Below are 12,283 nucleotides of genomic sequence, written 5' to 3' on the forward strand. Positions count from 1 at the left end.
TAATTGGCACATTTGCTTTATTTTGAAAACAGACATTGAAACCATTTTTATTTTTTCATGTTTTTTTCTCACAAGTTTGAACTCCTTGATAAGGTTGAAACTGGACATTGCACTCACTGGAACATAGGAAAAGTATTTTTTGTTTTGCTCGTTTTGTTTGATTTTTCTTTTTAGCGTTTTTCTTTTTTTCCATAACATCAGTGCAAGAGTATTTTTCCAATTCATATAAACTGTCATAACAACACCAAAGACATCAAAAAGAAGCCGCCACACCTCTTAAGTTTTTGTGACTGCGAAAAAGTTTCCTCTCAGAGGGAGAGTTCCCATCATGCATCTGGTTCGATGGTTCATGCTACTGTTCTCACGTTGGGTTGGCAGAACTCAATTCGTCATGTAAGAGCCAGTTACATCAATACTATAGCAGATTCCTATAGCTTATAATATGATCATGCCATTCAAATGGCAACAGGTCCTTTACTATAAATGTGAGTAAACAGAGAGTTTGTAAAAGGGGTGTAAACCAAGCTTGAATGACTCAAGCAGAACAGAGAGTGACAGTCTTGTCCTATGTGTGGTTTTTGGATTCAGGATAAAGCCGCCCAACTGGACACATCACACATTTAACTATACATTCTATTTTCCGTTCAATGTGTCAGTACGTTAACTATTTCGCTGTGTTCTCAATACACTTGTGCCGTGTCGAAAACTAGAGTTGCATTTTAAAACCTGTTTGTTTTTGTGCGTGCAATTGCAGATCGGATTTTACTAAGTGTGACAAAGAAAGTGCGTTGCAATGCAAATAAACTATGGTGCATCTGCGACGCATCTTAAATGTGTGAACATCCAGTCGGGAGCGATCGTTCCACCGTTAATTCACCTACATTAAATAGTGAAGATCCCAATCAAATCCTCCATCGTCAATGGAACAATCATTTTTCATCATCAACATCATCATCAACAACGCGTTCATCATCATCAACATCATCACCATCACCATCACCATCACCACTTCCTTATAGTATTAGCTTGAGCCAAAAAACTTCACGCTGGAAACTCCCCCCAACATGAGAAAATCATTGCCACACAAAAAATGACAAACAAATAGAAACGCACTGCCATCTCATTGGGAAGGCGAAGAGCAACCTTTTTAGATTTTTGTTTTTGTGTTATTCTTCATACTCTTAATTTCTTCAGGTTCGACTTTTTTGCTTTAGTCGTCCTTGGACTGGGTGGCCTCCGCCGCTGCATCCACTGGGGTCGCCTCCTCTGCTTTAGACTCCTCTGCAGCATCTGTGTGGAGGGAGGGAGCCGCAGGGGAAAGAGGGAGAGAGGGAAAACAATGCAAAGGGTTAGGAGGAAAATGACAAGTAAGGTTGAGAAGAAAAGGGGGGGGGGGGCAAAGAGAAGACAAATTAGCCAGTGGCCGGAAGGTGTGACGTTAAGAGGAGCTTCTTCTTCATCTTGATAGAAAACACAGGAGGAACAACAGTGTGCTCAATTCCATGATGTTCACACGAGGACAACTGGAGTGAAACTGAGTGCACGGCAGCCACAAGGCGCAACCTGATGTCTGAAGTCCCACATTGACTGTGTAAATAATAAAGAGAGTGCTCCTAATGGACCCATGAAGCCTTTTAACTGACATCGGGCCGCTAACAGCAGCATCTCAGCCTGTCACGTCTCATTCTGTGTGATGCCCACTGTGTGCTGCGCTGGAATAACATGCTGTGGTGGCTTCACTAGAAATCAGGATGGTCGCTCTGATGCTTTCTATTCTTCTTCTATGCCACTCCTCTTTTTAAACCATGCACTCTGTGAAATTCATTCTTGTCATTATATCTATCTATTGTCTTTGAGATTAAGAGTCAAAATACGTCATTTCTGAATAATAAAATAAATCAATGGGTTATATTGATTGTGGGATCTTTGTTTTATTGTGTCTGACCAAGGCGGGTGATGTCATCCTCGGTGATCTCATTCTCCTTTTATAGAAGGGGCCGATATCAAAGAATGACATCATTGCATTGGGAATTGGAGTGATGGAGTGGGGGCGTCTGTCTATGAACGAGTGTGTGTAAGCTTGTGTGAAAGCTAGACAGAGAAAGAAGTGGAAACAATCATGTCAGTTTTAATGCTTTTACTAATGTGTGTGTGCGTGTGTGTGTGTGTGTGTGTGTGTGTATGTGTGTGTGTGTGTGTGTGTGTGTGTGTGTGTGTGTGTGACTCAAGACAGCATGAGTCATAGCAGACCTTCCAGGTAAGTGGTAATTAGCTTGTTAGCTAGTATGACAGACTCGCACATGTCCTTTTCTGAAGCCACTGAACTGTGAGATGCAAATGCAATTTCACCCAGCTCGGTGCCGAGCTCGTCGCTTCTCGGTTTTCTGACAGGAGTGTCGTCCCAGTTCACTACCCCCTCAGATATTACAGACTAAAATGGTGATTTAGTTTCACTGGTGACGGGAAAAACATCACCCTTTTAAAGAAAATAAGAAAATAAAAACTAACAGGAACGGCACCAATCATCACCAGATCAATATTTTGTAGTCAGCCTATAATAAAAAATGTCCAACCAGTATTTACACTCGAAGACTTACTTGTTTCATTTGAGTCTTACTGCCTCCACACCAAGGAGGTTACGTTTTCACCCCTGTCTCTTTGTTTGTGTTTATAAGCAAGGTGGTATGGGTCATGGAGAAACTCATTAAATTTAGTTGCGGCTCATTTTGATATTTGTATTTTATTCTTAATTATATTATTTATTTTGACATGGTGTTTTGCTCTCACCGTTCTAAATGCTCCTTTAATGTGTCATTACAACACAGTATGTACACAGGCTCTATTTTGTATGAGAGCAGCGTACATTTACTACATATATATGTGTGTGTATATATGTTTGTTTTTTTGTTTGTTCTGTTATTTGAATACTTTGACTTCCCTTATGCTGTTCACCCTTTATCTTACAGTACATCATACATATAGGGATGTAAGGTGCTACATCATCACTCGGTGACATCTACCAGCTTGGTTGGATGTAACTAAGTGAACCCTGGACAAAGGACCCTCCTTGGCGGAGAATGTGGATCATACACAGGCCGGCTCATGAATTATTCAGTCAGATCGGAGTACCTACGTCCTTGTGCGTGTAACACAGCCCTTGCGTTGAAAGACACTAACCAAGTGACTTTGTTATAAATATTAATTTGCTCTCTGAGTCACATCAGTTTGTAAAGCAGATTAAGAGCAGCGGTGGGGTTTTAATTAGCAGCTCTTTGTGGAGAGGAGTGTTTGTTTGTGTGGATTGTGACCAGTCATTAATCATTCATTTAAATCAGAGCACCTGTTATCGCCACTGGGCTTCATGCAGGCCAGGTATCCCATTGAGGCGGTAACTATGACAACAGAGAGAGACTGCTGCCTAGGTGACCTAGTTTCCATGTAGTTCTCCAGTTGGTGTGTGTGTGTGTGTGTGTGAGAGAGAGAGAGAGAGTGTGTGTTTCTGAGCAAGCTCCATTAACTACCTGTCTGACCCAGTCTGAGAGTCCTTGGACCAGAAATATAGTTCATGTCAACTGAATGTTGTGGAGGTGCATTTTATCAACATATAATCTTACGAGCTTCCAGTTTCTTCTCACAGGCTCATTCTGCTTTGATTAGACATCTCATGGTTGTATGCTCTGGAATCTATTAGCTGCTGTTGGATGCCCAGGCATCAGGGATGACACCAGTGTTTTCACCGAACTGTTTTCTTTTGAGTCAATCGAGCATACAATAAAATCTCACTTCTTCACAATAACTTTGAGATATGACCATTCCCAAGTTCTCATTCCTCATTCTTTACCAGAGCTCACCCTGCGTATCTCCACACCTCATCAATATGGAGTTCCCATCTTGCACAGGCTAAGATGCAATTCTGTCTAATCTAATATTGAGCTGCGTCTCTCTGTTAACCAGCGAGAGGTGGAGCTCTGCCAAAGATCTTTAAATCCCAAAGACCCAACAAGCGGTTATTTCCAGTGGTGCCTGCCAAGCAGACTAAGGGAGGGCTCTCGATTCTCCGTTTATAAGATGTTTACACTAAATTGCCTTTTGATTGGTGAGAGTGTCTGGAATTGTTTTTGTCTGAGAATTCAGTGCCCTCACAAACACGTCCACACCTCAGTGTTCGTAGTGTCTATACAAGTGGGCTTATTTTGTTTGCCATTTGCTTGTCTACATGCCATATTTTGAATCTTACAGTTTTCTATAAGAACATTATAGGAATAATCAGCATACCTTCTTTTGTTTGGTTAGGCTCTTCCTTCTCAGCTGTCGGGCTGACAGCAGCAGGCACGTCGGCTTGTCTGGCCTCTTCGTTTTTCACTTCAGTCTTCTCCTCATCCTTCTTCTCCTCAGCTGTGGCTATGGTGGGAGTCTTGGCTGCCGCCACTGGGGCCTCTGCCTCTTTGGGCTTCTCCTCAGCTTTCTCCTCAGCCTTTGGCTCCTCTTTCTGGGGCTCAGAGGACGCTGTTGCGGCCGTAGGAGAAGCAACAGCTGGGGCGGCTGCTACGGGAGACGTTGCTGCGATGGCAGGAGAGGCAGCAGCAGCAGCTGCTGGAGAATTAGCTGGCTTGTCCGCCACTGGGCTCTTGGCCTGGCTTGTTTCCTCCTCCTTCTTGGTCTCCTCTCCCGCAGCCTCCTCCTCCTTTGCAGGTGCCTCCTCTCCAGCTGCTTTCTTCACCTCGTCTCCTCCCTCTGTCGCCTCCTCTGCTCCAGCAGGACTGTCTTCTTCCTTCTCTTCCTCTCCATCTTTCATCTTTTTCCGAGTTATGTGTCCACGGAAGCTGGCCTGTATTTTGGTGGCAGCCTTGTGGGCCTTGTCCTCAGGTTTGTTGGTGGTGCCATCCTGTTCAATCTTCTGGTCGGCGTCCTCGTTCTTCTCCACCTGGCAGGCAAGAGAAAACACAGCAGGTTAACATCATACCCAGCTCTGTGTACACTGAAAAAAGAAAATCGTTTACCAACGTAAAACATGACCTCAGTTGGCAACACACAAATGAATTAGGCTTGCTCAAATTAACAATTTATATCAACACAATTTACTTTAATTCTTTGTGTGTCACCGATTGAAGTATTCTTTTCAAAATGGGTAAACATTTTACTTTTTCCAGTGGGAGGTCCACTGGACACCAGCAAAGGGACTGGTTGCAACACTAAAAACGGGTCCCTGTTGCTCGGTAGATTGGAGATGATCATCCCAAATAATCATGCTGGCATACTTTTATTTGGATTAATAATCCCACCAATGGTAGATACAATATGTCATGAGTTGAAAGGTCAGAAGACAGAAAGAGACATACGTATGTGCTATGAGAGGGAGCTGTTAGTTAATTTATGAACTGGTGTGTCATTGGAGAGTTATAGACTGGGGAAAGCTTGGATTAGGGTTTCAGGACTTCTTTAGAATAAGTGTAGGAGTGGATAAGGAACAGAGTTAGGAATAGGATAGTAAATGATGTAACATTGAAAGGGGTTCCATGATATTACCTTGGGTGAGTGGATCCATAGTTGTCCATCAAATAGTGGGTTGTGCTATGAGTCATAAAAATCTAATGAAAAGAAATCAAATCAAATAAAGAAATGAATGATGAGCACTGAAAGTGGCAAACAAAACGAATCAGTACATTCAAAATGAACAGGCAAACAAATCAAGGTAAAATATTCTCTAGCCAAGGTTCAACTGACCCAAAGATTCAAATGTGCACCTTAAATGAATGTGAATAAGCAACATGAAGAAAAAACAGAAATAGTCAAAGAGCATGCAGGCAATGCAGCATAAGGTAGCCAAATGATAAAAATGTGAAAAACAAGAGAAGCTAAATGGGTTTGAGGGTTTTTGTCCTTCCAGGTATCACGGCTTTGTCAGAAGCCAGTGTTTGTTTTGACAGTGGAATGAATGATGTACCATTTCATGTGTGCTGCATAAGGGAGATTTGGTGGCACGGTGAATCATGAGAAAAACAGATTTGTGTGTGGGTTGATTCTCTGAACATAATGAATTAGATACGGTGGGATTTAGGGCTCGACAAATGACTCCCGGCATTCATTGTGTTTTTCAATCCAGGCATGACGTCGATATTTTCCCTTTTGATAACGCTGCTGAATAAGAATCAGTAGATGATTAAACTTAAATTGTAGAACTGCTCTGTCAGTGTCAGTGTTATCTGCTGAGGATATCCTCACAACAGTGAGTATATCCCCAAAATGTAGGCTCTCTCTCCCAAAAAGATCTATCTGTTGAGTTACAGTAAGATACTACTGCTCCATCTCTGGCTGCTAGGGAACGAGCTGCCTGGAATCTCCACAGCATTCACTGCCATACCCCTCCCAACCATCAAAGGTTACCTTGACAACCAGAGTGCTAACTCATCACGACGCTGTCTACTGGTTGGTGCTATGAAAGACTATATGTCACCCTGATTGGCAATGCACCTGACCCCTCGGGGGAATGGCCCAATAGAAACTCATAAATCAGGGGGAGCAATCAGCATGGGTAAGGAGGGGGCTGTGTGGGGTAGCAGCAGGGCGCGGTGCCGGGCTGGACAGCCGGGTTGTGATTGTATATGTATGTTTGTATATCAGTATGTAAGTGGTCTGTGTCACAGCGCTGTAATGCTTAAGGTCAGGGAATTGATGTGGAAGTGCTCTGTGTAGCTGCATCCATCCGTCTGTGTCCTGATACCTACCTCTGCCAGTGTCACTACATCCGAGATGAGGTTTGACTTGGACAGCTGCCTGCGTGAGGAATCACATCTGCACGACATGATTAAAGAGCCAGAGGCCCTAAACCAACATGTCCCCTTCAGGGTCAGTGTGTCAGTGCAATATTGGAGCAGCGAGGCCAAGGTGCAGCTGTGTTGGTATATTCACCTCCTCCACCTTTATTCACATGCAATCTCCTGGGTTCAGGGTGTAAATCCTGCCCTGGGCCGTCACGCAGTCCGACACGCCATATTTCTGAAGCAATTTTGTGAAATGCAATATTAAAAACCTCTATAAATCTATGGCTTTTTTGGGGGGAATTTATGCTGCTCCTTCAGTCTGGGGATTTATGCTTGAAACCCAAAGCATGGCTGTTTTGTTAACGGTTAACTCCTATGCGTTGAAATAAACTTCAGCGAGTGCAGATCTGTTGAAGCTGAAAGCCAACATGGAGGCAGACAGACTGGCACACCCTCTGCTCTTAAACACATGCTGGCCTCTGATGACTTATTGGGCCGTTATTATATCTGATCTCATAGGTGCTCCGAATTGCCAAAATTTTGACCCAAGCACTTAACTTAAATAGAATTACTTACTGGCTGCGAACAGTGAGTCAGACTGAGAGAAAGAGGGAGCGATGGATGAGGGTGTTTGGGAATAAGGGGGGGTATGACATCATTTCTGGAACGGAGGGGTATGTCATTTACTTTAGAGATCTGGGTGTGTATGTGTCTAAATGTAATAAAATACCAGCAGAGTGCCAAGTGATCTCATATCAGTGCACGGAGACAAGGGGAAGAAAGAGCACGGCCTGACCACAGCTGTAGCATCATCATTTGAATTATTGACATTTGTCTGTGAATCACCATCTAAAAGTGCTACGCTGTGATTATCTGACTGCTGTCATCTGTTACCATGGGCTGTAAAAATCATTACAGGGCTTCTTTCAATTTGTCACAAGTAATTTATTGTAATTTATAACCTATAGTGGAGCAATAGCTTCAAACCTCTCAACATCTACGCAGAAGAATCTGCAGCAAATGCTCTGAGATTGGCTTCTTAAAGACTCTGACTGTTAATTGAACTCCGGTCACGCACCCTCCTGCAGGCTCTGTTCCTCCCGGTGTCTGTGCGGCACACATTTTCATTCATAAATACAGCAGCACCTCCCAAAGGTGCAGCACACCACAAGACACAACTCCCTCCACACCAAGGCTCCATCAGGTCCTTGATTAATTTGCAGAGAGACAACATATTTGCAAATCAGGTTAATCAAATTACTTTTATTACAATTAGCCTGCGGTGCTCTCCCCTTTGAACATGGTCTTTGCTGGTTGCTCTAGTTACGCCACATTACACAGATGAAAACTGTTTATTATCCAGCAGAACAGGTGTGTTTTCAATAGTGCTTTTCTTGCTTGATTGCAAAAGGATTCTCCTGGATTATAATGGATCCAGTATAATGTTATGAAAATAAGATATTATCTGTTGGACACACTTACATGGTTATCTAGGTGAAAATAATGACGCCCATCGTCGTGCTCAGAATCTGAACGTACAGCATATCACAGGTTAATTCATCTGAATGCAAGCGTGCCTGTCAGCCCTGTCGGTGAAGGTAACAAATGGCTGTGCTAAAATGTGTTGAGCACATTATCTGACTGCTAGATGTGTCTATTACAGCTTTGCCAACCGGCCGCAGCCTGTGCTCCCGCTCTCCCCCGTCTGCCTCTGTCCTTGGGTGGGCACCGGCTGTCGTGAGAACCACACCCCAGAGTCAATGGTTTACCGACAGATCCATAACTGTGCTCACAGTCTCTCTCTCGCTCTCTCACACACACACACACACACCATCCCCCAATGGTGACACACAGCAACAATCCGCCACCTTCGCACTGCCTCATTGCCAGTGCCATTAGGGACTTGTTTCAGGCTGGGGGGGTGGAGGAGGAGGGGAAGGGAGGCGAAACGGAGGAAGACATGGTGCTGGTTGAGTTACCACAGAGCCACAGCTCACTCTAGTGCACACATCAGGGATGCACATTATCAGTTTCTTTTTAATTATCATCCTGATCCATTCAAGAGGGACACTCCCTTTTCACCTCGCCGCTCTGCCCGGCTTCAGATCGAACGCTGCTGGCTAGAGGGGGGAGAGGAATACTAAAGGTAATATTTGCATTGACAATGCCGGAGTCACAGAGCGTCGCCTTGCAGAGGCCCCTTTCTATCACACACCTAACAGGAGCAGCAGCCGAATTCACTCTATATCAGTCACATCAATGGAAAATTACTGAAGATTGATATGATACATATGCTATGAGTATGTTCTCATTTAAATTACAGGAAAAACTCCCTTCACATTTGTCATATTATTACTAGGAATCCAGAGGGATCATTTGAGCCACTCACACTTCCTGCAAAGACACCTTTAAATCCCAGCATGATTCCAATGGCTGTCTGCTTTATCTGCAGGAACCATTCAGACTGGCTGCTGTCTGCTACTGCTGAATATCTCCTTTTTCTCCCTCTTGGTCGTCTTTCACTCTCTTTTCTCACTGAACAAGCTGCTGCCCACTCATTCTCACATCTCCCTTCTCACCACACACACACACATGCAGCCAGACACAGCGGAGCACCACACCCTTTTAGCCAGCTATCTCCTGCAGATGAGGAGAGGGGGGCTCAGGTGCTGACTGCCACAGCCCCTGCTCGCTCACCATCTCCCTCTCTCTCCCCCCCTCCTTTGACAGGGAATTGATGAGCGATGGTAAAGGATACGCTGTTTCTTTTTACGACGGCCCAGGAAAAGATGCACCGCAGCCATATGCCAGCGTCATTACATCCTCTGGAGCAGCCTTTAATTCAATTATGCCGGCGCTTTGTCTGAACAAAGGCTCCGCAATCGCCACTGATCCCACAGGGGCCGGGCAGTGTGGATGTAGGGAGAGGGGCAAGTGCAGCGGAACTCGAGGAAAGAGGCTGGGATTTGGACATGCATGGTTCCTGGGAGGGGGGAGGGGGGCAGGATCAGGAAACATGGGCTGTGGCTGAAGCCCGGCTCTGAGGAAAGGGCCCGAGGAGGCAGAGTGTAAGAGGAGATCATTTTCTCCAAGTTTGTTCGAGAAGGATGGAAGCGTCAGGTAAACGTAGGTATGGTCCTGGTGCAAGGAGAACTGGGAAAGGAAGTGGGGCGAAGCGAGAGGAGGAGACATGGGCGGGATGTGGTAAGAAGGCCTCGATCATTAGAGAAAACGGCAGCTCTGAGCAAGCCGAGCTAGCTAGGACGACATGATTTTGAATATAACATCATATGGAACTAGACTTAAGAGCTTGATCCTTGCTCTTTCCCCAAAAACCTGAGTCAGGGAGAAGCGGCGTGTTTGGTGGTTGAAGCAATAAGGTTGGGTTTTTGCTCTAATTTCCATGAACTTAAAGCTTCAGAAATCTGCACCACTAGAAGCGTGTTGAATTAAGTGCTTGTAGCCGCTCCAATAGTGAGGATGTTGCAACAGCACTTAACACTCCACGATGGCAGCACCCTCAGCAACATTGTCGCGTTTGAAGGCAGAAGAGCACCCTCTTCGCTCACCCATCCGTAAAGACCAATGTGTCTGGATTAATTTATGCCCCTGCTCGTGAAAAGCAGGAGGAGGAAGATAAGTGCTTGCAGGTCGGGCAGATTTTTTTCCTTTTCCCCCTGTGGCGAGATGCGCACGCTCGAGGCAGCGACGACACTCTGAGGGAAAAGCCGGTGCCTCACCCACATGGCTGCAGTGTGCAGCGCGCCGGCTTCTGTTCCTTCGTGTTTCCCACCTCCCCTAATATTCCTCACATTCACGCCTGCTCAACTCTGTCGACCATAATCCCGTTTCTTGTAGCCACCTTATACTTTTAATTCCCCTTTTTGATTTGCTGCATGTCTGCCTCTCTCCACCTTCCTTCATACCTTGCACCCCCTACCCCCCAGCTTTTTATTTTCCCCCTCCTCTCTTTCTGTGCCCGCCCGGTTCCCCTCATTCTCCACCTCACTCTCGGCAATCCCTCCATGTGCACCAGCCACACTGCACCCTTCCACTCTGCCTGCCTCCCTTTGCCTGCTCTTCCTGCATGTCTTTTTTAAAGCAGTGCATCCTTTATCTCTCTCTCATTCCTCTCTCTCTCTTTCTCTCTCTCTCCCTGCTCCCTGCCACGGCTGATATGACTCATGCAGGCTGACATTTAATAACCAATCAAGTGCCATCAGAATCCAGTTTGTGTTATGAGTCCGATAAAATCAAAAAGGGTTTGGAGATAGCACCAGGAGCTCGGACCTGATCACACACAGAGCCCCCATGATAGCTGCTGGAAGCAAAGGAGAGTACCACCTTCCCCCCCACTGTCCAGACCCACCCAATTCCATGCAACACCTTTTTTCATCAGTCACTGCAACTGAGAACAGCCATGGGATATTCTAAACTACAGAGCACCTCCCTTTCACACCCTTTAACTGAGTGCCCACTTCACGGTACCCTCCATTGACAGGATCCACTTATAAAGCTGGAGGGCTATGATAATCCAGTTAGTCTCATTTATTCCCATTGTGTTCCCCCGAGGCCATTGACATGACGGTGCTGCTCACTCAGTCCGTACCCCACCCTTTTTTCGCTCCTCACTGTGGAAATTTACTTTCCTGTGCCGCACGCTTCAGGAGAGCAGAAGTGGCTCAGTTTCTAACAATCAAGGTGTCAATCAGCAGCTCTGTCGCTCGCCCTTATTAATCTGAAGAATCATTAACAATGGTGCATTGGGTTGAGTTCAGAGAAGCTCCTGAACAAACGAGGGGAGTGTCCCCGGCTTTAAGAGCACAAACGATACAGAGTCTATCAGTAATCGTTCACTTTTTCACACAAGTGCTTGATCAATACGAGGGAATGCCCGAGATCAAGTTACAGCCTGGTGCCTCTCTGCGAGGACAGTGTGAGGTCTGAGCGGCAATCGTGGCAACATCCATTCATGCAGGATAATCACATTAACTAGGCGTGTCTGGGCTGTGTGGATACACTCCTGTCAAAGCCGGGGCCTCGAGACCAACACAAATTACATACACATTTCTTTTCCTCTGATCCCACCTCGAGCATCCTCATCTGACTACACACCCACAGTCCCAAAGTTCAGAATTGAACTGCAGCCTTCTGTCATGGAAGGTGAGCTGAATTCAGTGGTGAAGCAAAAACAAAAGAGCATTTTACCGGTTTGGTTCTTCTTATGCAGCACAGCATAGTTGTAGATGTAGTATCCTCCCTTTTTTTCTTCTCTGCTTCTTTCTTCCCTTTTCTCCCTTTCACTTCTTCACTCTCACCCTCTCTCTCTCTCTCTCGCTTGCTTTCGTGCACACACTCTCTCTCTCTCTCACTCTCTCTCTCCCTCTGTCTCTGGCTGTATCAACAGCTAAGCTGCTCTGTGCATTTACTCATCCCAGTTTGCACACACACGCTCTTCACTTGGTCTGCCTGGATGCACCTCTCTCTCTCTCACTCTAACTCTCCCGATGTCTCTCTCACTC

At 45.5% G+C, this 12,283-nt stretch overlaps 1 protein-coding gene across 1 annotated transcript; it reads right to left on the reverse strand.

The window, feature by feature from the left end:
* Positions 1-12,283, reverse strand: gap43 (growth associated protein 43). The gene is made up of 3 exons (XM_062386852.1): positions 11,970-12,283; positions 4,276-4,924; positions 1-1,290 (listed from the first exon to the last, which is right to left on the reverse strand). The coding sequence occupies exons 1-3, from the start codon at positions 11,997-11,999 to the stop codon at positions 1,211-1,213; spliced, it is 759 nt and encodes a 252-aa protein (XP_062242836.1). The 5' UTR covers positions 12,000-12,283; the 3' UTR covers positions 1-1,210.

This window comes from Platichthys flesus, chromosome 4 (assembly GCF_949316205.1).
Source record: "Platichthys flesus chromosome 4, fPlaFle2.1, whole genome shotgun sequence".
Taxonomy (NCBI): domain Eukaryota; kingdom Metazoa; phylum Chordata; class Actinopteri; order Pleuronectiformes; family Pleuronectidae; genus Platichthys; species Platichthys flesus.